General features: G+C 40.1%; 1 protein-coding gene across 2 annotated transcripts; it reads right to left on the minus strand.

The window, feature by feature from the left end:
* Nucleotides 1-229: 229 nt before the first annotated feature.
* On the minus strand, nucleotides 230-27,301 carry gpcpd1 (glycerophosphocholine phosphodiesterase 1). Of its 2 annotated transcripts, none has more exons than XM_055186087.2 (20): nucleotides 27,124-27,301; nucleotides 26,398-26,472; nucleotides 24,624-24,714; nucleotides 24,437-24,521; nucleotides 22,598-22,673; nucleotides 21,883-21,924; nucleotides 21,607-21,730; nucleotides 14,468-14,699; nucleotides 13,884-14,046; nucleotides 13,489-13,618; nucleotides 11,380-11,434; nucleotides 11,198-11,290; nucleotides 10,938-11,015; nucleotides 10,813-10,852; nucleotides 6,976-7,034; nucleotides 6,816-6,881; nucleotides 6,593-6,729; nucleotides 6,334-6,469; nucleotides 6,015-6,175; nucleotides 230-1,395 (listed from the first exon to the last, which is right to left on the minus strand). In XM_055186087.2, exons 2-20 carry the CDS (start codon nucleotides 26,444-26,446, stop codon nucleotides 1,200-1,202), a joined length of 2,013 nt encoding a protein of 670 aa, XP_055042062.2. In that variant the 5' UTR covers nucleotides 26,447-26,472; nucleotides 27,124-27,301; the 3' UTR covers nucleotides 230-1,199. The 2 variants fall into 2 exon arrangements, with proteins under 2 accessions (XP_055042062.2, XP_055042061.2); XM_055186086.2 differs by lacking the exon at nucleotides 27,124-27,301 and adding an exon at nucleotides 26,596-27,061.
* Nucleotides 27,302-27,637: the final 336 nt, after the last annotated feature.

A 27,637-nucleotide genomic window follows, 5' to 3' on the forward strand; every position in this document is an offset into this window, starting at 1 on the left:
AACGTTAAATAGTAAAGACCATGTCACAGCTGCAGAATCACATTAACCATTGAAGACCACTTCAGCTGTTTAAGATAAAAGTGTTAAAATTTTGAAGATCAGCAATCTACTGCCCTTCATTAATTTGCAACTAGTGTCACAACACCTAAAAGTTTTAAAGCATTCTTTTCATGAAATGTTTGTACCCGAAAAGCATTTTAGTTCACACACTTATGAAAGACAACCAGAATTTGTATTAAATACGTTTATTATGGCTCTCTGTTTTCTATATTGGCACAGTGATGTATGCCTATTGTGAGTTTGGTTGAATTCATGCAGCAAGTTGCTTGGTCCAGTGTGGTGCTTGCCAGCAAATATGAATGATTTCGATTTCTCTGCATTGAGGAAAGCAAGATTAATGCATGCACAATGCGCATACAGTCACACTGAAGCTTAGTAGATACATGTACAGATTACAGGCACATTCATTTAATTTAAACAGACACCATATATTCAGTATACAGTTTGTCAACTGCACTGGTTAAATTTTGTTCTGATGAAACCATCGTTTCATTTACAAACGTGCGTCTGCATTTTTAGTTTTTATAATGCCACAAAAACCAACTTCACTGTAAGCTATTGAAAATTGCCAAATTATAGCATTAATACATAAAACAAGTTCTTGTAAATCAATGTTTAAATATTAATATTTATGTTTCTTTTTGAAAACATTTCAGTCAGATTTGTATTCAAGCATAGCATGTAAATATTAATACCCGTATATAACGTATTTGTTTTCTTGTTATTTTAATACTACTTGCATAATTGATGGTCAATACAAATTTTGCAAATAAAATGAAGAGAAATGAATAAATATCCACAGATAAGAAACTGGTGGGTGTTTTCAAGACACATCAGAATATTAAGAGTTTTTGAAATAAAATTAAATTATATATACGGTGTATATATAAAAAACAGATTATTTATATATACACACACACACAGCATTTCTGCATTCAAATATCCAGCAATATGTATAAAATGTTGCAAAAAATGTTACCGGTTGTGAAAGCTAGTGTATGTCTACTTCTCAATGTCATTTAGTCATCTATCTTTTACCATAAAAAAAGATTCAAGTAAAATCTGGCTAAATGATGGAGTGTATTGGTGCATTGGTTAAGTTGCATTGTCGGAAAGAAAGTGGATGAGATGAGTGATTCTCAACAGGAACTGAGGCTTGAGTCCGACTCCCCGTTTGCGTCCCGGCTTTTTCCCGCACAAGGTGAAGAGGAGCAGGGAATGCTGTAGGTGGAGCAGGCACACGTTTGTAGCGTCTCCTCAGAGATGACGTCCTTTATAGAACTCTGTTCCTCTACTTTGAAAATGTTTGCCTGCTCGGTTTTGTCTTCGCAGATTCTGTGGATACAGAAAAAAACTGATTAATTAAACTCTTGATAACTGGGAGGACAGAATGACCATGATGACGCATCCCATAACAGCATTGCTTTATTGCACTCAGTGTGAAAGGGCTTTAATAATAATGTTATAAAATCTAAAATGATAAATAAACCATATAAATTAAGTTTCACTGTCACTGCAATAAAGTTTACAGCAAAATCATTCATATCAGATAAATGCATTCCAAAGGAAATAACTCTTTTCTGTCATGCCGTTATAAGGAAACTCAATCATGCTGATTTTGAAAGCAGAAGTGATTTATTTCATTCATTCTTCAATGATTAAATAATTGAGGCCCATCAAGGGGACATTTCACAAGACTTTTTTAAGATGTCCAATAAATCTTTGGTGTCTCCAGAGTACGTATGTTAAGTTCAAGCTTAAAATACCATAAATAATTTATTATAACATGTTAAAATTGCCACGTTGTACATGTGAGCAAAAATGTGCCGTTTGGGTGTGTCCTTTAAAATGCAAATGAGCAGATCTCTGCATTAAATGCCAGTGCCGTGGCTGGATAGTGCAGTTAAGGGGCGGGACTATCCCCTTTTGACATCACACAGGGAGCCAAATTACAATGAGCTATTTTTTACATGCTTGGGAAGAATGGTTTACCAAAACTAAGTTACATGTTTTTTTCTTTTTCACTTTTTCCAAGGTTGATAGAAGCACTGGAGACCTAATAGCAGCACTTAAACATGGAAAAGTCTGTCCCCTTTAACGGTGACATAGAATGATTAAACGGAGTATTTATCCTTGTTCTGTGATGTGACATGTAGACAAAAACATTTTTGTTTGGGTCTGTAATGCCTTAGAAGCTTCCTAAAAACCTCTCCCAGATAGCTCTATTAGGGTGGGGGATTTTAAACAAGTGGTTTTGCACCTATTTGGCTCCCCCTACTGGCTTAACTTGCAATCTCATTACTGATTGGCTGACTTTGCTGCCACTCAAAAAAATGTAGCCAATTATTTTAAAATGGAAGGGCAGTTAGATGCCTGTGATGTCATAAGCATCAGTTTTTCAGATTGGGCCGTTTTCTGGCTGACATTTCTAAAAGAGGAATTTCTATGAGACTGAGATGTTTAGCATGTTTAGCACTTTTTGTATGTTTGTGAATGCGGGTAGACTACCATTATTCAACAAAGACAAGATAAAAATGTTTTTTCATTCTCTGTCCCCTTTAAGTGATTTAATGCACTTTAATACCCGGATATACGCGTCCATCTAGCCCGCACAGCTATAATTAACCAGTACAAATGATTTTTTTACACTATAAATAATTTACAGGACATTTGTAAATTTAGAATAGATAAAGAAAAGTAGCAGATCATCCACCATTGCAAAAAAGTTAGTAACAAACAACAGGAAAACAAGGAAATGGGATCAAACATTACAGAAAAAGAAAATGCTTTTTAGCTTTCTGTCCCGGCAGGAAATAAAAATTAAAGAAAGAAAAGATGATGATGTGTGCCACCTCTATGTATTGTGTATGTGTATAGTGGACTCATCATTTTTCACTTCTACCTTGAATATTTGGGCAACCACAGACCCTCCTGATGATGACAAAAAATCACATCATGTGGGTGGCACGCCAAGGCGGACGGACGAAGTATACTTTGGGCTTTAAACTCAGCAAATACTGACAAAATTAGCATACAAATGGACATAAAAATACATGTTCCTGAGAATTTGAGTTTTGGCAGGAAAAATAGGTCACCCAGACAAAGAGGAAATGATGCAACGAGCAGCTGAACAGTAAATACAGGCCTGAAAGCTTACAGCCATTAAAAAAAGGCATGACGCTCATGTATTTTAGCTCCACTGCACTGTTTTCACAGTTTTACTGCCTCACATCATTTCTGTTAAAAACTATAACATTTTCTCCCTGCTAGCTTGTGAGTGAAATCTGTCGGGCAGCAGCCAAATGACAAAGACCAAAGACAACAGGAAGACATTACTGGGATCAGAGGAAGCTGAAGCATTGAATTTGGGCACCAAGCATTCATCTATTCTGAAAAAAAAAAATGACCAGAAAATGACATGACAATGTAAATGAAGCTTGTAAATATTTGGTGACTTATAGATAGGAGTGAAAGGTTGCTTGGTGTTAATATCATCATAACCTGTGCACATTTAGAAAAAACTAATAATTAAAGGTGCAGTGTGTAACTTTTAGAAGTTCTATCTTTTGACAGAAATGCAATATAATATACATACTATATAACTATATATCAGAGGTGTATAAAGACCTTTCATAATGAACCGTTATGTTTTTATTACCTTAATCAGTTTTTATCTACACCACTATACCGCGGGTCCCCTTACATGGAAGTCGCCATTTTGTGCCGTCATGTTTCTACAACAGGACAAACTTTCTTTACTAAGTTGTCTGTGGCGGCTACAGTAGCTTCTCTATGCGTTTCGGTGAACGGTGGACTGAGCCGTTTGTTGCAATTCGCAAACTCACCACAAGACATCGCTAAAAATTACACACTGAACCTTTAAAGTAAAAAAATAAAAAAATCAATGAAGTTCATGAACCTCACCACAAGCCACCACACAGAACTGAGTGCTTAAATGACTCATGGGTAATTTACATTTAAGGTTAAGCAACCTGTGCTTAGACACACAAAACATTCGCAGCTCTGAAATAAGCGAATATAAATCTTATCTGCTAACACAGCATGACTAAAAAGATAAGTAAATAATAACCACCAATTTTATCACTGTTTAATGGTTTTCCAGATTGATTTGTTGAACAATGACCCTTGAACCAATGATGTATTCATCTCAGCAAACTTTTGCTTCGTAGCATTATCATTATCATCACTATTAAGTAGGTCTAAAATATTTTAAAATAGACATTATGAAATCTAAACATATGATTAGTATTACACATTTTTAATATAGTAATAAGAAATTATCATAGGTAACATGCCAATATTTGGGCAGTCTTAATCAATAGTCATATTAGTTGATCTTAACATAACATTAAAAAGATTTTATAATTAACTCTGCTGCACATCCTGACTACATAAAAATATTTGGTTACACTTTATTTTAAGGTGTCACTGTTACATTGTAATTATATATTTAAGTACCAAGTAATAATCATCAACAACATGTACTTACTGTAGGGTTTGGTTTAGGATTAGTTGCATGTAATTATGCATAATTAACTGTTATTACTATAATGATTACATGTAACATGTGTAACAAAGACACCGTAAAATAAAGTGTTACCAAATATTTCTTACAGTACTGAATGTAAGTTATTGAAATGTGAATACATGGTATCTGTTGTCTTCCTCGAATGCAGACCATCATTGATCAGTTTAACCTTTAGCCAGGCTTCACATTAAAATGTGCTGATACGCCAGTGTACCCACAGCATTTAATGGCAGTGTCAATTACCCAGAAATCCACATGAACTGAATAACATGAGCACTCGTGATGTTTAAAGAGTCAACAACTATAAGACGTCACCCGTAATAATGCATTATGGTTTAAAAATATAACCATACCACAATACCATAGTCACATGTCATTACTTTAAATGTTTTTGCCCTAATATTGACAAAGATTTACTAGACATCAGACTGAAGCCTTTTGCCATTTGCCTTGCATAGGGACCCACACCTTAGTTAACTCCAAATTCAAGGACCTTTCAAAGACTTTCCAGGTGCAATACTTTCAAAATCAAGGACGTAATGTGGGGGCACATTTCAAGTGAGAGCAAGGTTACATTGTGTTACCTTTTAAGATACATTGTTACAGTTCCCTTTCGAGGGAACTCGCGCTGCGTCACTGTGGTGACACTTTGGGGACGCCTCCAGGGGTAAGTGCGTCTGAATGTCTATATCAAATTCAACCAATGTGAGGCTTAACGACAAAGACAGGGTGACGCAGGAACCAGGAAGTATGTCGCTATCTAAAATATTGCCAAAGACGGCGTTACAGGGATGTAGGAAGTATGGCAAGGGAGACACAGTGTCTCGTTCCCTTCTCAGGGAACAACAGTTACATACGTAACCTGAGACGTTAACACATCTATGCAAAAAAGCATTGTGGTATGAATCAACATTCGCATACAGAAGATAAAAGCATTAAAAACAAACAGTTTAGCACATGTGCTTAAAAAGTCTAGAATTTTTATGATATTATCCTACACTACACAGGGAATAATATGGATTTTTTTCCAGAAAACTCCTTGCATAAGATTCAAGCACTTTCAATGACCAGTATCTATGTATGTATATTTTCACAAACTTCCCAGGGCCTTGAATTCCTCCCCAGATTTACAAACTTTCAAATATTTAAAGTACCCGTGGGAACCCTGTACAAAAGCAGCTCCAATGCAATAAAACTCGCATTTCAGCAAACTCCCTTTCTCAGAAGCACTGACACTATCGATCTAAGTTTAATCTCGTAAACATGACTTTGTCTCCAGGCAAACTGATAAAGTCCTGCGCACATTGACTCCTGGAAATGTGCAAAGCAAAACAATCAGATCTGACATTGGCAGATTGTCAAAGCTGCTGTCACGCTTGTTTGCAAAAAGCTGTTTGACACTAACCTGTCATATATGAGCCCATCAATGCCATGTTCCCTTAAGTTCCTTCTGTTTTCGTGGTCATTGTTATCATCACCCCAGCAGAAGACAACCAGCCCTTTGCACTGAGCTTCTCTGATAATCTCCATGTGTCGTAGGAGGTCATCTGTGTGGGCGCTGATTCCCTGTGAGAAGATGCAAAAACTCATCTATTAACAGAATAAAGAAACTCATACCGGTTTTAAGCAACATTTTTCAGTAGAAAAACAATTTCACAGCTTTGTTCTGTTATATTAGCTACCACAGATGTGTTACTACACCATCTCGCCGTGTGTGATCTCACCAGAATGTTCTCGCTTTGAGCAAAGCTGATGGCAATCTTTGTGTTCTGACAGCGGATGTCCATAAACTCGGGGTAGATGTCCGTCACTCCCTGGGTCAGAAACAGGATGGGATATTTGTTCTGCTTTAGCCTGACCCTGCAGAAGAAAGTATAAACGCGTACCCTCTTTAGACATACCACATTTAAAGGTATATTATAATGTTATAACAATGTTTTCCTTAGCAAGACCCAAGATGTTTATTTATCATGGTAGACTTACATCGTGCAAACATCAGGATCGAAACAGGAGAAGACTATCCTCCTGTTGTCAGCGTTCTGTAGCACACATGTCAGGATGATGTCCAGGAACTGATTCATGTTGAAGTAGGATGAGAGATTAGCATCCCAGGAGCCGTTCTGTTGAGAAGACATCAAAAACAAGGAGGTTTACTTCTCCATTGAAACTGAGATCAAACCAATGCACACATTGCTTGCAAACAAACCTTGAACTGAGTGATCCACTTTAGCTCAATGTTGAATCCCACATGTTCTGGAAGAGCCTGAAATATCTTGAAACAGATAAAAGAGAGGTTTATATAATCAGTTTCTGTTTATTTGCTATTATAACAATTTGAACAATTGATAAAGGAAAGGTTGGGATACCTGTGAAAGTGACGGGAAAGGCTGGTGTTCATATATGTACTCCTCTTCATCCTGCAAGTCTGGACAAAGAAACACCGGAAAAAAAACATGTTTAAACATACTCCTTTATTAGGAATGCATTTCTGATACAGCTCGACATTTGATTCTAAAAGTAACTTCATAACTTAGGTTAAAAAAAAATGCTAGCTAAACAACACCTAGATATGTTCCATTAACCTGTAGAAAGTGAATCCTTTGGAGATTTTTAAAGTAAGGCTAGAAGTATAGTTCAGTTTTTACGCATACCCAATGTCCGCATGATGCACATTTCATCATCAGAATAGTATGCGCGTACTGTACACGCCCTGCCAAACCTACTTTGTACGCGTAGGTCACATATGTACAGGAGAAAGTAATATGTAGCCCTGGATAGGGCTGCTTAATTATGGGAAAAATCCCAATTATTTTTGGCAAAAATTATAATCCCGATTAGTTTGGTAAAAATCATAATCCCGATTATTTTGGTAAAAATAATAATCTCAATTATTTTTTTGTAAAAAAAAATCCCGATTATTTTGTTACAAATCATAATCACGATTATTTTGGTAAAAATCATAATCACGATTGTTTTTTTTATTATTTTTTTAATCATAATCACGATTATTTTTTTAAACATCTTGATCCCGATTATTTCGGTAAAAATCATAATCCCGATTAATTTTTGTAAAAATTATAATCACGATTATTTTATTTTTTTGTAAAAATTATAATCCCGATTATTATTATTTTTTAAAAATCATAATCCAGAATTTTTTTTGTAAAAATCATAATCCTGATTATTATTTTTTTGTAAAAATCATAAAACCGATTATTATTTTTTTTTGTAAAAATCACAATCCCGATTATTATTTTTTTTTTTTGTAAAAGTCACAATCCCGATTATTTTTTTGTGTAAAAATCACAATCCCGATTATAATTTTTTTGTTAAAATCACAATCCCAATTATTTATTTATTTTTGTAAAAATCACAATCCTGGTTATTATTTTTTTTTAAATCACAATCCCGATTATTTTTTGTAAAAATTATAATCCCGAATATTTTTGTAAAAATCATAATCCCAATTATTTTTGGTAAAAATCATAATCCCAATTATTTTTGTAAAAAAAAATAATCTAGATTATTTTTGTATTAATCACAATCCCGATTATTTTTGTAAAAATCCCAATCCCAATTATTTTTGTAAAAATAATAATCCCAATTATTTTTGTATTAATCTTAATCACGATTATTTAACACGATTACTCAATGACTTTGAAAACAAGCATTTATTTTACCTTTTGTGTAGGGGATATATATATATATTTTTTTTTTTTAATAGCTTGATGACTAGAGGGATTTATGAAGTTCAGGGGGGACTTAAAGAAAAAGGTTATCTCTGTGCTACTAGTACTTGTTCACTCTAAGAAAGGATGTGTTAATTTTTTACATTTTTTTGTGTTATGCTAATACATTATGTGTAATTTTGTGTTAAAATAAAACACAAGTTGTGTTAAAAGTTCCAAAAATAACACAGATACTGTATGTATGGACTCTGGGACATTGCATTTAGTGTGTTGTCCCCAAACCAACACTGATTGTGTTGCTTTTAACACATCCGTTATAAATGTGTATAGTGTTGTTGCAATAGGCTACATGTGTCAAAGCAGTGGTGCCTTTAGAAGTGCCTCACAAACACATCGGTCATAGGGATAGTTTTGCCTCAGCTTGCTAAAACTTTACAAATATAAATAGGTTACTTAGCAATCTGACTTCGGAGAAATGCTAGAGCGCAGCTGCTGTATGTGTGAAGTGATAGAGAGAGAGAGAGAGAGAGAGAGGGAGACAGAGAGAGAGAGTGCAAGGGAAAATTCCAATTGGAAGTGATCATCCCTATTCCCTTGACAGGTAAAAATACACTTGGCAAACAAAGTAATAAAAAACAACATCATTTTCTCTTTATCCGGAGTGACTGTTTATGTGCCATCTCCTTCTCGAAGTGCACTTTGGAGGGGAAAATATCCTGTTTTGAACGCACTGGTCAACGCACTGCATTTATAATAAAAGCTTAACAACAAAAACAGCTGTTTCTCAATTCCAAGAACGCAAAGAACGGACTTGCGTTCTCGTGGAGATCGGTTTTGCCAGGCGACCTTAAAAGAATGAACTCAGAAGGTCGCGAGAACACAGAACGCACTTGGCAGAATTGAGATGTGTGCAATATCCTGTTGGACCTCCCCAGATTCAACATCGCAACATTCATAAAGTGACAAACATACCATTATCTGCATTATTATGTACATTATTTTATATTTTATTGTGTCATTTTGTAATGGGAAATACGTAAATATTTCAGATACCTTAATAATAATATAATCTAAAATAAGAAACTCAATTAAGATTAGTTGTTCTTTGCAATTAAAACATACATTTAAATATCAAATTTGCGTTTTTTTATGTATTTAATACTTAAAATGTTTACAAACAAACATTTACAGTTGTGCGTGGCACTTTCTTCCTCCGCCATTGTTTTGCCGCAATGACTTCTGGGGCGTAAAGCGATTTCAGTGCACAAGTCTGCACTCAATGCATCCTTGATAACACATCCGGGTATTTTCATGCATCCTCTGTACTTGCGTTCTTGAGAATTGAACTTTGAAGGTTAATGATGACGTAAAGCAAGAACAAAAGGCCGCAATATCGCTGAAGAACGCATATTGAGAAACAGCCAAAATGAGCGACATTAATCGTTTCCCTCGATTATCTTGTTTTTGTAATCATTTGAATAAAAAAAATCGATAGCCCAGAAGAGGTTTTGCGCATGTGCCAAACATCTGTGTACACAAATGGGTCAAATCAACTATGCTTCGCGTTCGACCGTGCACATACGTTTACATACACGTAAAAAAAACTATACTTCGGGCTTAAGAGTCAATTCTCTAGATTGGTTAATAATGCAAAACGTCAGCATTCAACACAATTTTGATGATCTGTGACCCTGTCTGTGAAATCCAGGTTAAAGTTTCATAATCTAATGATGAGATTAGAAGCATTAAAGTTTTATTTCTATCTTTGACATGATCTTAAGCCCAGTACACACTGTGCGATTTTAAATAGTCCCTCAGGATTGTTTGCTTGCCACAATGTGCGATCAAGATCGTAGTTATGTCCATGTCACACTGTATGATCTCAGTTTCAGACTGTACGAGTTTAAAGATTTTTAAAAATCGAACACACGCAAACAGGCGTGTCCGAAGTTTTACGTCATCGTTCGACGACAGCTGGGCAAACACACGCTTTTCTACCGTTCATATTGAATCATAAAAAGAAAAAAAAAACGAAGGAGACGAGTACCTGGAATTTGTCTTTCCAGCGCGATTTCTCTCCAGGCTGCTTAATTTTTATCCTATCATGGTACAGTGGCGATGACACAAACACTCTTTATCTTTCCATAACTCCAAAAGTTTCTCCTCCTCCTGTACAGTCTACCTGGCTCTTTTTGACATTTGTTTGCGTTGATTTGTTGTTGTGGCACTTATTGCGTCGAGTTCTGTGCTTCTATTGATTCTTGATCTGCCGGTTGTCGTAGGGAGATGTCACACAGGATTGTGTCTCAAAATCGTCGGAGGATATTTTTTATCGCAACGGTCATTAATCGGTTGTCTGTGAACAAGTTAAACTAGAAATCTTTTAGGATTTCAAAATTTGTCCCAGACAGCTAAATCGTGGCTGAAATCTCACAGTGTGCACTGGGCTTTAGTCAGTCAATATTAAATATGTATCATGGTTAGTTTGATGGATATGAAAATTAAGCATGTTACCATTATGGTCATCAACTACCATGGCAGCTGTATGGGCCAGCTGAGAAAGACAAACAAATTCACACACAGAATACCAAATTGTATATAATTCATCATTTACTCAATCAATCCAAAAGGTGTCTTACTTTCAGCAGCTGAAGTTGATTAAAAGTCAGATCCTTGACGGGAACTTCAAACAATTCCATTGAATTCTTGTCATTTTTCTAGAAAAGTACACAGGGAATGCAAAGCATTTGTTCATTTTAATCAGTGTTTACCACAATTTATGTGGAACATTCAATCTCTGATCTGAGCCAAAACAACTGAAGTAGACTGAAAAATTGCCTGTTAGAGGAAATGAAATAAAATTTTAACATTTGGTCTTATTATTAGGTGATGTTGTTACCTTCTTAGTAGAAATACAGCAGGTGAGATCGTGGTAAATGATAGGAACTAAATCCTTGGAGAGATGAACGTCAAACTCTACATAAGCGGCTCCCTGCAATAAAAAAACGAGGATGTGTTTGAGTCTTCATATCTTGTAAAAATAGTAATGTACCAAGATTAAGTGATTTTATTTATACTAACATGGCTGGCTGCACTTAGAAATGAGGCAATTGTATTTTCCCTGATCTTGTGATGTCTGAAACAAAAGAAAACATTTATGACCAAACTCAAAAGAAACACATTTGTTTTTGTTCAACACATGCAATGTTTTTTTTATACAGTACACATCTGTCTTTACTGTATAAACAGTGTGTTATACAATGTGCACAAACAGGTTCAGGCAAAGCCAGCTAAAATAAATCCACAAGCCTTTACATCACCATACTTGCCATGTTTTGAAACATCCTTAAAGGAATAGTCTACTCATTTTCGATATTAAAATATGTTATTACCTTAACTAAGAACTGTTGATACATCCCTCTATCATCTGTGTGCGTGCACGTAAGCGCTGGAGCGCGCTGCGACGCTTCGATAGCATTTAGCTTAGCCCCATTCATTCAATTGTACCAATCAGAGATAAAGTTAGAAGTGACCAAACACATCAACGCTTTTCCCATTCAAGACGAGTAGTTATACGAGCAAGTTTGGTGGTACAAAATAAAACGTAGCGCTTTTCTAAGCGGATTTAAAAGAGGAACTATATTTTATGGCGTAATAGCACTTTTGGGAGTACTTCGACTCGCCTGAAAAGTCCGCTCCCCTTCTCACTCTCATCATGGGAGAGGGAGGGTGTTACTGCCCCGAGTCGAGGTGCTCACAAAGGTGCTGTTGCGCCATAGAATGTGGTTCCTCTTTTAAGTCCGCTTAGAGAAGCGCTACGTTTTGTTTTGTGCCACCAAACTTGCTCGTATAACTACTCGTCTTAAATAGGAAAAACGTTGATGTGTTTGGTCATTTCTAACTTTATCTGTAAATGGTACCATTGAATGAATGGGGCTAAGCTAAATGCTATCGAAGCGTCGCAGCGCGCTCCAGCGCTTACGTGCACGCACACAGATGATAGAGGGATGTATCAACAATTCTTAGTTAAGGTAATAACATATTTTAATATTGAAAATGAGTAGACTATTCCTTTAAGTCCTCCATACTGCAAAAAGTACACGTGACCCTAGACCACAAAACCACTTAAGGGCAGAGTGCACAATGTTTGAAAGCCAATGTTGATATTTGAAATCACCTAAACAAACACGCCCCAACCCCAATAGAATCTGGACCTTCTTTTAAAAGACCCGCCCCACACATATGCAACCCGGCAAGTATGTCGGTTAGTAGACACGCTCCTTACTGCTGATTGGCTATAAGTGTGTTATGGTAGTCGGCCCGTCTCCTTTTCCAAAGCGTTTTTCAAACATTGTGCACTCCGCCTTTAAAGGAGCATTTCACCCATACAAACATTAATCTTTATTGAAAGTGTGTCATATTTGTAGTCGAAATGTAACATACATTTAGAATTTGGTGGCTATTTGACCGAGAAAAGGGGTGTTTGTAGTCTCACTCCCTCAACAAAGATATTGGACTTCCTTCTTTCAATGATGCAAAATGATGATTTTTGCATCATGGAAAGAATGAAGTGCAACACTGAAATCTATATTTCTCCTGTCTCAGCGGCAACTGAGAAAATTATGCATGACCATTCAAACACATGACTGGGGTTCTAACTATACACAGCTTAATGCAAATGGGTGAAGTGTCCCTTTAAGGGTCGCTTTTTTGAAATTGCGATTAAAAAAAGCTGAATAATTAAGCTTTCCATTGATGTATTGTATGATAGAATAGGACAATATTTGGCAGAGATACAACTATTTAAAAATCTGGAATTTAAGGGTGCAGAAAAATCTAAATATTGAGAAAATCACCTTTAAAAATGTCCAAAGAAACCCCTTAGCAACATATACATATTACTAATGAAAAATACATCTTAAATACATCCAACTTTACTTAATATCCCAATGATTTTTTTTGCATAAAACCCATAAAATGTAGTTTTTGCTATTGCTACAAATATACCCGTGCTACATATGATTAGTTTTGTGGTCCATGGTCACATATGTACTTCTGTAGGCGCTTTTGTTGAAATTAATTACATTTATGCTTATTCTAACATTGACAATAAGATTTGCATGACACCAAGTTATTTTTGCATGACATTGATTGATTTCTTTTTCTTTTTACTATGCTTTCCGTACTTACTTGGCGGCATGTGTGCTGCCTGCTCCTCTATGTCCAACATCAAGTGCACTTCTCTTCTTCCAGTACTTTGAGAAAGATCGGCTCATGTCACACTGAAGGCCCCGGATTGGCCGTATCACCAGATAATCCACTTGAAATCCAATCAAGAATAAAAGCATTTACATTACTAAACACATCAATGAAAATCACATTATCTAGCTACCAGGCAACAATGCAGACATTAACTATTTACTGTGGCGAGTAACTTCACCTTTATTTACACAGCCAGCCTGTAACAGGTTTACAGAAGCAAATGCAGCAGAAAGGACATAACATCATAGGCGGAAGGAACCCATGAGGTAAAACTAATGAAAGGTTTCGACTCTAAACAGCAGGACATTAAGATTTTATGATACCTTGAAATTTTCCAAGGGTCTGTCTGGAGTTACGGCTCATGATGGGAAGGTTAAGTGCACCAAAATCTTTTCCGTTATCCCTGAATGAAGATGACAGGAGACACGCTGTGCCCACGTGGCCTGGGTGGACGTCTCCCTGAACCACGGTCTCACTCAGGTCCTCCTAAACCACAAAGACATGCCACCATTAACTTTAATGAATAACCAGCAATATTCATGAAGAGATTGTGTCATTTTAGAGCTTTAAACTTGTTGATTTTAAAAGGGCATTTCACCAACATCTATCATAATTTATTCTCCTCAAAAATACAAAGAAGCACCACTGCAATGTAGATGTCTATGTAGATTTTCAATACTACTGCAATATATATTATATTCAATACTATACATAGCATTCTTAAGCCATGTAATAGCTGTGTGTAAGCAACAGACATGAAAATCTCTCTCTTCAATATTATTCAAAGTCACATTTAGGACACATGCATCATAATTACTAAATTTCACCTTATTAAGAGGTTCAGAACAACATTAAGATAAGATGATTAATTATTTCTCTTTTTTGTAAAACAAAGACATTCACACACTTCAAAGAACTCAAAAACAAGCTCCAGGTTGTCAGGGTCCATGGTGTGAATGATGTACTCGGTCCAATGTGAAGGGTCCAGGGCGTAGCCACATTCCGGCTGGGAATGACGAGACTTGTATCCGTCACTGCTGATCATACTGATCTCTAATGTAGTGGCCATTTTATGCCATGGTGAAGGGCTCTCCTCCTCCTCTTCTTCTTCTTCAATACCTTCAATCATCAATTTCAACCTAAAAATCACCATTAATCAATAAGAAATCTTTTTGCACACAATAATCAAAATTGTACAGTCAAAGGGTCTCTAACCACCACCACCATATGGTTCAAGGCTGTGAAACACCTAAAGCCTTCTATACATTTTACCCAAATGTAAATAAATTATTCAATATAAAATAAACAGTAAACTGTCAGGTGATTTCATGCGGTTTGTTAAAGGGACACTCCACTTTTTTGAAAATAGGCTCACTTTCCAGCTCCCCTACAGTTAAACACTTGCTTTTTACCGTTTTGGAATCCATTAAGCTGATCTCTGGGTCTGGCGCTAGCACTTTTAGCATAGCTTAGCATAATCCATTTAATCTGATTAGACCATTAGCATTGCGCTCAAAAATGACCAAAGAGTTTTAATATTTTTCAAATTTAAAACTTGACTCTTCTGTAGTTACATTGTGTACTAAGACCAACGGAAAATTAAAAGTTGTGATTTTCTAGGCAGATGTGGCTAGGAACTATACTCTCATTCTGCCGTTATAATAAAGGACTTTGCTGCCGTAACATGACTGCAGTAGGCGTAGTGATATTACGCAGTGCCTGGAAATAGTACTCTGCTATTGAAAGTTACCAAGGGGACTATTTCTATTTCATCCCTACTGACCGCCAGAGGCGGTGCTTAAGCACTGAATGATCCATCTCGCGCATGCGCAGGTCGAGTGTTTATACCAACAAAGTCACCCGTGACCCCTGATGCCTACGGAGAGTCTATAACTTCCGGTGACATCAGAGGATCTGTTCCTTTTCATCTTCTCGCTTCGCAGGTTGTTTTTTCCGCGCTAGCAAAAGACTACAGGATATTGTGTTTCATTCGTTGCTGGTGGCCTTGTGACATTTTATTGTCGGAACAGCGAGTTGCTCGCCCTCCAAAGGCCGCAACGAAATCTACCGACAGGTGAGTTACAAACTTTTTATATAACTGCTCGTTTGGTGCATTTGTTGGTGACGGCTGTGTTTTCGCTCCCTCTCCCGACATTTGTAATCTAACGTTAACAGTTACCTTTATATTATTGATTCATCTGCGATTTATTGTTGTAACACGGACGAGTTTTTTGGTTGATTGTTCAACTGCGCTCGTGTAGTTACTTTGTGCCAACTCGGTTGTGCCGGTTTATTTTGTTAAACGTCTTTTTGCGCTTTAACTGCACTTTTTGTATTTAGTACCAACTCGGTTGTGTCGGTTTTTTGTTAAACGTTCGGCGCTTAACTGCGCTTGTGTATTCGTGCCAACTCGGTTGTGCCAGCTTTTTGTTAATCGTTCGGCGCTTAACTGCGCTTTGTGTATTTTGCAACAACTCGGTTGTGCCAGTTTTTTGTTAATCGTTTCGGCGCTTAACGGCGCTTTGTGTATTCGTGCCAACTCGGTTGTGCGGGTTTTTGTTAATAGCGCTTACCCTTAACTGGCTTCACAACGTTTGCGGTGACGGTTGTGCTTTCGCTCCCGGCACCGGTACTGCGTTTAGTGTCTTATTTTTTCGTTACCCTAAGCTGGTGAAGGCAGTGCTTTCGCTCCCGTTACCAGCATATTTGTACCTCAGTGACTAGATTGGTGGCAGTGTTCCCGCTGAAGCTAATCTTTTTTCTTTTTTGCTACATTTGTTGGTGAAGGTTGTGCTTTCGCTCCCTCTCCTGGCATCTGTACTGCATTCTGTGTCTATTTTTTCGTTGGGATAGTTTACCCTTAGCTGGTGAAGGTAGTGTTTTCGCTCCCGCTCCCAGCATAGGTGTGCCCCTGTGACTAATTGGTGGCAGCGTTTCCGCAGAGGCTACCTTTTTTCTCAGTTGCCAGCATGGTTGGCAACCACTCCTGCTCGGCCTGTATGGCTCCTCTGCAGCTTGAGGATGGCCATGATTTATGTCCCTCATGTCTTGGCTTCGAACATTTAAAGGAGGGTCTTTCTGACGACCCCTGCATGAACTGCGGTATCATGCCTCGGGCAGTGAGGGTAGCTAGACTGGCTGAGGTGGAGCAACTGTTGGGCTCTACTTTGTCGATTGGACATTTGACCCCAGCCCAGCGACTGGTTCCAGATCAGTCTGGGCAGTCTAAACGTCGGGCTGCTGAGGCTGCAGGCCCCACTCCTGCAAAAAAGGCTAAGGGACCCCGGCTTGCCTCTAAAGTGGACCAACTAACAGCGGAGCTCAATACTATGAAGTCCCTCTTCCTGGCTTTCCAGTCCGGTACTGGAGCAGAGCCGCCAGATGATTTTGTCCCCTCGGCAGCCTCCTTGGAGTCGGAGGACGATGTGCTTTCCATGGCAGCGTCAGCTGGCCAGTTTAATGAATATGAGCCAGAGGTACTTCCACAGATGGAAGCCTCCCAACCTTCTGGGGCCTGCTCCCGTTCTTCAACCCATAGCTCTACTGGTGGTGTTGAGGACTGCTCTATGGGAGCCATCATTCGTATGGCTCTTGCTCGTCTCCAGTTGGACGTCCCGCAAACTCAGCCGGCTCCGGCCAGTGCTTTTTTCAGGCGTGTCCCAGCCTCCATCAGCTTTACTGCGCCCCCATCGGAGGAGTATTTGAGGGAGTTGCAGGCATGTTGGAGGGATTCTAGGGCCCTCTCTCATGCAACGTCCGATGGCCGGACCCTGGCAGCCATGCAGGACGCCCAGAAGTTCGGATTGGACCGCATGCCAGCAGTTGAGCGACAATAGCGGCTCTTATCATCTCACCTGATGAGGCTTTGAGGCCGGATGCTAGGTGCCCTCGTCCCCAGTGCCGGGTTACAGATGACCTGCTCTGTAAGGCCTATGATGCAGCGGCCCGCATGGGACGCATCGGTAACTCCATGTCCCACCTGATGCTCGCTTTGTCAACTTCCCTGCAGGAGACTGAGTTGGATGCCTCTGTCCACAATTTTAGCGATGCTTCACTACAGGCATTTGCATTGATGTCTAGGGACTTGGGGCGGTTGATGTCTACTCTTGTGCAGGCTCGCCGCCAGGTATGGTTGGCACAATCTCCTCTCACTGAGGCCTGTAGGAGAACCCTCCGCAGTGTTCCGGTGGAACCAGGGGAGCTGTTTGGTTCCGCAGCTCTGGAAGCGCTTGAGCGCACGGTCCAAGCCGGACGGACTCGACAGCAGCTGTCCGGGCTTCAAAGAAGCGTTCCGCCTCCTAGCAGGCCTAGAGGTCCTCCAGCTGCCCCACAGCGCAGCTCTCGTCCACAGGCTCACCCTAGGGGCTACCTAAGGTCTCTGCGCCCACGTCCACAGCCTGCTCAGCAGCAGGCACCGACCTTTCGGGTGCCTGACCGGCTGCCCTCAGGACAACCTCAGTCCTTTCCAACCCGTCGTGCCTCTGGAACCTTTAGAGGCCGGGGACCCCGGCGCTGAAGCCCGGGGGTCGGCCGTCGGCTGTTTTTCCCAGCAGCAGCTCAGCTATGGGGCTGCTTCCATCAGGGACCCATGGGTGCTCTCAACCTTAACCCACGGGTACAAACTTCAGTTCCGACGCCGGCCCCCAGCCCATGGCCGGGTCAAGATGACCATCATAAGCGACCCGGCAAAAGCCCAAGCCCTCACCCAGGAGTTGTCCGCCCTCCTGGACAAGGGCGCCATCGAGCCAGTAGATCCCCTATTGCACCCCGGGGGGTTCTACTCAACTTACTTTCTGGTAGCAAAGAAAGATGGCGGACTCCGTCCTATCCTCGACCTAAGGGGTCTCAACAGGTTCCTGAAGGTTCTGAGGTTCCACATGCTGACCACTGCAGAGGTTCTACGTACAATTGCCAAAGGAGAGTGGTTTACGTCAGTAGACCTGAAGGATGCCTACTTCCACATCCCTATAGCTCCACACCATCGGCAGTTTCTGCGGTTTGCCTTTCAAGGGCGTCATTTCCAGTTCCGAGTGCTCCCATTCGGTCTCTCCCTTTCCCCTCGGGTGTTCACCAGGTGTGTGACGGCAGCCCTCTCGCACTTGCAGTCGCGGGGCATGAAGATTCTCCCATATCTGGACGACTGGCTCATCTGTGCGCCATCCCAGTTTCAGGTGGCACTGGACACGTCGTGTCTTCTCTCTCATGTGGCCCGCCTGGGCCTCCGGGTGAATTTTACAAAGAGTTGCCTGGTTCCATCGCAGGGCACGCTTTTTCTCGGGATGACTCTCGATGCAATCACCATGAAGGCTCGCCCATCACCACAGCGGGTGGACGACATCCTCCGCCGCCTCCTCCTGTTTCGGGGGGGCAGGCAGTTATGCTATGTGGAGTTTTTGCGCCTCCTAGGGAAACTCACAGCTGCCGCTACCGTGATTCCTCTAGGACTGCTGTCGCTGCGTCCCCTCCAGAGGTGGTTGCACGGCTTTCACCTAGATGTCAAGTGGCACCGGCACAGGAAACTCAAGGTGTCACGTCATTGCCTTCTTGCTCTGGCCCCATGGAGAGTAAGGTCATTTCTCCTGCAGGGCATGCCCTTGGGTTCCATCGCATCTCGTCGGGAAATCCTCACAACAGATGCTTCCCTCTCGGGATGGGGTGCTGTGTGGCAGAATCGAACAGCTCAGGGGCTGTGGTCTGTGCAGGAGCGCTCACAGCACATCAAAGTCCTGGAACTGCGGGCTGTGCACAAGGCATTGCAGGTTTTCCTTCCCTTCCTGGGAGGCCGGCATGTGCTTGTGCGATCAGACAATGTCTCGACTGTGTCTCACATAAACCACCAAGGAGGCACCAAGTCTGCACCACTGCTGCAGGCATCCCAGGATCTCCTGCTGTGGGCAGGGCCACACCTGGCCAGCCTGAGGGCGATGTATTTGCCTGGGGAGCAGAATCAGGCGGCAGACTTACTCTCCCGTTGCAAGCCTCCGCCGGGGGAGTGGCGGCTTCATCCGGATGTGGTCCTCAGCATCTGGGACATCTTCGGCAGGGCAGGGGTGGATCTCTTTGCCTCAGAGGAATCGACCCATTGCCCCCTTTGGTTCTCCTGGACGGAGAAGAGCAGCCCTCTGGGCCAGGATGCTCTCGCACACGATTGGCCAGAGGTTCTCCTCTATGCTTTTCCACCAATCCCTCTGATTCTTCCAACACTGCAGAGAGTCCTCCAACACGGTCACAGGCTACTGTTGGTAGCCCCCTTCTGGCCGGGAAGAACATGGTTTCCACTGTTGTACAGTCTCTGCAACGGTTCACCGTGGCGCCTCCCAGACAGGAGGGATCTCCTGTCTCAGTTACGGGGCCAAATCTGGCATCCCGATCCTCACCGCCTGCAGCTGTGGGTCTGGTCGCTGCAGGGCCCGACCCGCTGCTGACTGAGTGTTCAGATGGCGTCTGCAATACCATATTGAATGCAAGGGCGCCTTCTACCCGGGCGCAGTATGAGAACAGGTGGCGGCTGTTTACTACATGGTGCTCAGACAGGAATGTGGACCCTGTGCACTGTTCAGTTCCAAAGATTCTAGAGTTTCTCCAGTCACTCTTGGATGGCGGCCGGTCCCCGGCTACCTTGAGGGTATATGTGGCAGCCATTTCCTCTCGACATGCTCGGGTGGACAACGACACGGTGGGGTGTCACAGATTGGTGTCCCTTTTTCTGAAGGGTGCATGGCGGTTACGCCCCCCCACGAGCACAACGCGCTCCAGCCTACGATCTACACCTGGTGCTTGATTCCCTATGTTCACCTCCCTTTGAACCCCTGGCTCAGGCAGAGCTGAAGTGGGTCTCTATTAAGACTGCCTTTCTCCTTGCTATCACGTCAGCGAAGCTTGTTGGGGACCTTCATGCGCTCTCTGTGAGTGACTCATGTTTGAGGTGGAACTCCGATGGCTCGGGGGTTACCCTTTGGCCGAATTCAGCTTTTCTTCCGAAGGTTTTGTCATCAACCAACCTTAACCAACCTATCCACCTGGCACAATTTACTCCCCCAGAAGGGGAGGACAGATTACAGCTACTGTGTCCCGTACGGGCTCTCAGAGCCTACGTTGTCGCGACTGCAAGTATAAGGCAGTCAGACCAGCTCTTCCTCTGCTATGGTGGTCCTAGGAGGGGCTGTGCTCTCTCCAAACAGCGGTTGCCTCATTGGGTGGTGGATGTAATCACCCAGGCATATAAACGAGGTGGTCACCCCCTGCCATCCGGGGTGAGGTGCCACTCTACCAGGGCAGTCTCAACTTCATGGGCGGCCCTGCGCGGCGTGCCCCTGGAGCGCATCTGTGAGGCGGCATCATGGGCATCCCCGAGTACCTTCTCCAGGTTCTACCGGGTGAATGTCGCCACCCCCCATCCACTGGAGGTGGTCCTGTTGCCAGACTCTGCGCTGTCCTCTCAATAAGGTACGTGCTAAATTCCTCGTGACTTTTCTGGTATGTGTCATCCAGTGCTTAAGCACCGCCTCTGGCGGTCAGTAGGGATGAAATAGAACGAGAGTTACGTATGTAACTACGGTTCTATGAATCCCGGATGACCGCCAGAGCGTTCTGTCACTCAGAATTCCCGTGTACTCGCGAGAAGATTCTGTAGGAACAGATCCTCTGATGTCACCGGAAGTTATAGACTCTCCGTAGGCATCAGGGGTCACGGGTGACTTTGTTGGTATAAACACTCGACCTGCGCATGCGCGAGATGGATCATTCAGTGCTTAAGCACCGCCTCTGGCGGTCATCCGGGATTCATAGAACCGTAGTTACATACGTAACTCTCGTTTCGGGCACTCTTTTTAATATCGAAACTCTGGTTATTTTTTAGCGCGATGCTAATGGTCTAATCAGATTATGGATTATGCTAAGCTATGCTAAAAGTGGTACTGCCGGACCTGGAGATCGACAGAATGGATTCCAAAACGGTATAAATAAATTTTTAACTGTAGGGGAGCTGGAAAATAAGCCAATTTTTAAAAGTGGAGTGTCCCTTTAATTAGTTTTTTGTGAAATTACCTGAATCGAGCCTTCTTAAACTTCTTTTTAGTAATAGATACTGGAGCCTTCATAGAGAAATGCAACCTGAGACGAATTTCTGTCTGGCACGTCAACCAGCCAGAGTCCAAACATTCAACACCATCTGCAGATCACAGACATGCACAATTGCTTTAACTGCAAGTTTAATCGAAAAGATATGACATTTTATCTTCAGTTCGGGATAGAAGAACATAACAGTACAGATAAGCTTTCAGAGAATGAAAATGCAAAACAACATCATCCTATTTAACTTACTATGAAATCCAAAATTTCCATCGTCAATCACAAATTCTGGCTCTGCAAGACAAAACCACAATTTAGTATGAAAGGTCATTGATACAGAGCAATTGTCACTTACTCCTATACTTTGAGATTTTTTCTGTAAGAGATCTCAACAGCACTGAAACATGCTGGTTTATCAAATCAAATAAAGCAAAATTTTGCTCTGTACTTGATGGTGCAATCATCAAGAACATGCAATATTTTTTTTTTTACAATTTACAATAACAAAGTTGCCAAAAATAAAATGTTAAAGTTTTCAAAGCACACACACACAAAAAATAAATTTTAAAAAAACTTTTTGCAAACAAGCTTAAAAAGATAAATTGTATAAAACCTGCCTAACAAAAAAAAAGCGAAATAGCCTGATACATTTTTGCTTTTATTAATAAAAATGTGAAGTTTTGAAATAGCTTAACTGTTCAAATAAATGAGTGCATAAAAGATGTAAGAGGTTTGCAACACAACAGAAACTTAGCTAAACTGAAGAGGGGTAATAGCACACTAAATGAAACTAGTTATTTTGGGTTATTTTGAGTCCTTTATGTCTTTCAAATAAAGCAAAACCATAAATAAAGTAATAACTGCATGTATTAAACATATAATCCTGGAGTTAAGTGGGCGCACTGATCTGAAAGCAGGGCCTCTATGAGGTGTACTCAAACGTGTGCACTATTCCGGGGTAAGATACCTGAGGGGCTCATTGAGCGTGGCAGTTGATGGGTCTCCCATCTATTGACTACGACTTGACATGGCCCACCTGCGCTCTGTAATTCCAAATGGGGGTTAAGATTTTGGACAAATTTGCAAAAAACAAAACCAATTTTGGTCACTTAAACCAAAGTTTCACTTCTGAAAAGAGAATACGAGTTGGTATAGTCACCACTTTTCTGCCAGCAATCTGTAAATTGGATTGGTTAGTCAGGACAACATTGGCATTACATTTTTGACAGTGTTTAACTAGAGCTCTCCAGGTGGTTTACAAGCTTAGGAAGTTATGAGATTTAAATTATAACTAAAAAGAAACTGGTTCTAAATTCTTATAAACATGTTGGCTAATGCAAACACGTAAACAATTATTATTTCTGACCATGATATAACACTGCATGCCTGGGTGAGGCCCTGCTGGGTGGCTTGTAGAAAACTACATTTTCTAGAAAAACAAGCTAAGCTGAGTTCAAATAGAGATTTACTCCCAAATCCCATAACCTAATATCCTTAAGGACCAACATCAAATAAAAAAACTAACCTTTAAAAGACAATAATACATATCCCACACAATCACATCCCTTAAGCTAGTATTGTTTCGTTTTTACATGTTGTTACACGAGGGCTGGCGTACCGCAGAACTTTGTACCAGGGCTTTGAACCAAAATTTTCCCCAATTAATTCGTTCCGAACAGAAACAGTATTTTAACGTTTCCGGTTTTCGGTTCAACCCTAAAATTGATGTTCCTGAACCGGTTAGAGCAAAAAATAAATAAAGTTCCCGAACCGGTTAATAACGTTCAATGTCAGCTGTGGGACATACAAATAAGTAGGCTGATCATTAGTCTACATAATTTTCCTTAAATCTCTATCTTGTAATCTAAAATTAAAAAAGGCTACATTATGTGAGCGACATAACTGTAATTCTGACATGCCTATATTTGTTTCAGCATTATACATGAATTAAGACAAGGACAATTTCTGCCATGTCGTATATTGGCAAACAACTTAAACAAATGTTTTTATTGGAAAAAAAATACTGTGGTATTTCTAGATCATTTTGTTTGTATATGTCCTGTCAAGAACAGAAAAATAGTTTGCTTGCTATTTGAAACGCGTCTCTCCATGTATGCACTTTTGAGTGCACTTAAACACGTGCACACACAGACGGAGGACGAATTCCAAACGGCGCATCGGGAAGAAGACGCAGCATAAACAGTCGCTCCACATAAAGTGAAAATCATGCTGTTTTATTCGCCAAATGTATTTTAATGAACTACAGTATAAGACACTGTAGCTCAACTCTCTCTCAAGTTTATACATCAAGAGTTCTGATCTTTGAAGGGCATAGGGATAATCACGTTTGATTGGAGTTGGAGCGGACACATTTAACCACATGTGCGTCTGTGCATACAGAAAATTGCTCACTTTAGCGCCTTTTTGTGGTTAAATAGTTTAAAATCAATAGTTTAAAAAGTGTTAACATTTGCCTTTGAAACACGTGCAAATTATCAACTTTCACCTTATTTAAATTTGTGTACTGATCCGCGAATCGCATGCGAGCCACCGAGTCATATTGCACAAAATCTTGTCAAAGACCAAAAAAATAACGGTATTAACCGGTTACCATCATTTTAAATAAACGATTCTGTTCCGGAACATATATTTGTTGAAAGTTTCTGGTTTCGTTTCTGTTTCTTGCAATATATCAAAAGTTTCTGGTTTTCGTTTCGTGAACCGTTTCAAAGCCGTAAAGATCAATTTATGTGAACCCTCACTAGCTTTCTCCTAAATGTTAACTTGGAAAAACATCCGATCTCACCTTAGCCTCTAAAAAGTAGCCTTTGAAATAGCGATATTTGATTTCAGCTCCTCGTGGAACTTGAATGGTAGTTCTCCAAAGGGTGCTGACAAGACAAAACAAGCAAAACAACAACATTTAAAGGACTGTGTCAAAGGTGAATGTGATGGGGTAGGAAGCCAAATATAAAATGGCATGCAATATATACCCATCTTCCTCTGCTGGATGTAAGGTTACTGCTTTTTGATGACACCAGTTTCCCAGGGCTTCGCAACTGCCAACTACTGCTATCACCTCACCTGATCCAAAAATAATAATACATCGCTTAATGTTAAGAAAGTATGGATACATGGTGTACACACTGATATTGTTGATGCTGTATTATAGGCAGATATTATAGTTTAAAGAAATACTGATTTTACAGGACATTTTATAGGTTATTTTTGGCCAATGATTGAGGATGTATATATGTAAAGGAGATAACTCCGTTTTTAACATTTTTTGTCAAAACATGTTTATTATTTTGTTTTATGGTGCCAGTTATAGTAAGGATGGACCGATGTATCGTCCGCCGATATTTATCGGCCGATTTTTGATGAATTTGAAACCATCGGCATATCGGCAATAGCACGAAAAAGGCCGATACCGATTGTTTATTAATTAACCGCATAAAGGCAATGAGTTGCATGTCTGTTGTTCATTTAAAATGATTTAATGTTCTGGTGTGCACTATACTTAAGCACCGACAGAATACCTTTGTTGAGCTGGCTCAAATGTCTGGGACAATAAAAGAAAAACTGCACTTTAGTGGGGGAAAAGAAGTACTTTTTTTGAAGTAGCAATATTTATATGGTCAGTTGAATGTTAATTAGATCCAATCCATGTTCAGTAAAAATAATTTGATGCAGATATAAACAAGCTAATTGGCCAACTGTATAGTATTGTACACAAGTGTTTAATATCGGTATCGGCCAGAAGTTGTTTGTTTAAATCGGTATCATCCCAAAAAAATCCTATCGGTGCATCCCTAAGTTATAGTTGTATTTTTTAAGTTATGAAGGTTTTACATTAAAACAAACCAACAGTTGAATTGATATTAATTGGAATCCACAACCAAAAAACAAGATTTCTGAAAAATTTAAAAAACTAAGTTATTTCGTTTTGCAACAAAACTCTTCATATATATATTAGAGCTGGGAATAGATTAATCTCATAAAAAATAAAAGTATTTTTTTGCATAACATATAAGTTTGTGCTGTGTGTAATTATTATGTATATATAAATACACACACATTCATGTATGTATTTAAGAAACATTTACATGTGTATATACATTTACTTACAACCGGGGTAAAACAAGAGTATAGGTTAACAACGCTTCATTTGTTGCTGTAGCTGGTAGAGCATTGTACAAGCACTGTCAAGGTCATGGGTTTAAGTCCCAGTTAACACATATATTGATCAAATGTATATATTCCTAAATGAACTGTCGACTTATTTAAAACTAAATAACTTATTTTAACACTATTTTTTACAAAAAATAACATATTTGATTTTGGTGCAACTTTACTGCTGACCTAACCTAGGGCACACAAAAAAGTAAAATAATAATAACTAACAATAACAACTGTCCACCATTTATTTAAATCATAACTTAAATGAAGTCCGGACTGTACTGCATGAAATTATTAATCAATAAATGCATGCAATAAATGAATTGCATTACACTACAAAAGTCGAATGCTGTTTCTGTTGTTTAATTATTGATAAGTCCAGCATATAGGTATAATAAATAGTAGGGCCGTGTGTATTTGATACAATTAATAAAGATTTTGGCAATTACTCCTATTTAAATAACAACCAATTATTTACATGGTCCATTACATGGTTCGATCACATAAAATGAGCACTTTTTAATACTATATAAAACACACTTTTAACAGAATTACTTTATCCAAAACTATCTATCCAAGTGCACTCACCCAATGCTGTCGTCCCTCTCACAGTCAGAGTGACTTTAGTGCACTCCATGACCGACACTGAGGGGTATGATGAACCTACAGACAGATGAACACAAACTCATTTGAACCCAAAGCAAAATTCAACAAAACAAATCATGTAAATCCGCATCATGGGATCTGCAAAGAGTGTTTGGATCTCGTGTGTTCCGCTAACGTTACCTGCTGATCTGACGTGTACGTTACGTTAAACCTTCTCCTTCATTAACAATCCAGTACACATCTGTAGTAACGTAACAAATTCAATCTTGCTTCAAATATCAACACGCGTAACGGACCCTAGCCGATCCGGACTGCACTGCGAGAACAATGTGTCCAGAGTGTTTAGGCTGCCAGCGATCTGAGACGTCAACCGGTTTCTTTTAACACATGATGAGAAACCCGTCGGAATGGAGGAAGCGATGTCAACATGACCAAAACCGGCTGTAGCCGGTTACTGTCAGTGACAACAAACCACTCACACCCGGTGAAAACAAAATACGCTGGCTGTGTCTCAAAACCCTGGTTATCTGTCTTTCCAGACAGCACTGTTACGTTTGAAATTAAAAGTTCCTAGAAATGTTTTTTTAGTTGGCTTATGACACGCGGCCACTGCCCGCGCGAATGTAATGTAACGATAAGGGTACGCGTGCTAAAGCACACGACTGCTAAAATAACTAAACAAAACAGCAGTACAAAGTAATTTATTACCTGAGTTTAAAATTAATCGCTCATCTTTTGTCGTTAAAGCTTTAAACGCGCTGACGTGACCATGTTTACATGGAAGCGCGTGCCCGCCTCAGTAATGCGACACCGTTAACCGGTGGACGAAACCATTGTGAGACGTAAACTTAGACATGTTTTTTGAGCTTTGAGGCTTTAAAGTGTTACGAAAATACATCTGTATTGTGTATGCTAGAAAAAAATAAATATATTTACGAATTGAGATAAACTGAGAAAAAAACTGTTTTTTGTTATTGTCGGTAAAGGTGGGGCAGAGTAGTGGAACATGCGGCTCCGCCTCTTTGCGCTTTCTGTAGGAATGTGATTGGACAATGAGGCGATCGGCGTGTAGTGGGCGGGTTCTCGTCACGTACATAGGTAACAGCGTGCATTGCAAGTCTGATAGTACAAAACGGTAAATAAGTTTTAACACATTTTTTATTGTTTAATTATATATTAATAAATAATTTATTAAGAAAAGTATACAGACTACAGGGGCACA

The sequence above is a fragment of the Misgurnus anguillicaudatus genome, chromosome 18, assembly GCF_027580225.2.
Source record: "Misgurnus anguillicaudatus chromosome 18, ASM2758022v2, whole genome shotgun sequence".
Lineage (NCBI taxonomy): Eukaryota > Metazoa > Chordata > Actinopteri > Cypriniformes > Cobitidae > Misgurnus > Misgurnus anguillicaudatus.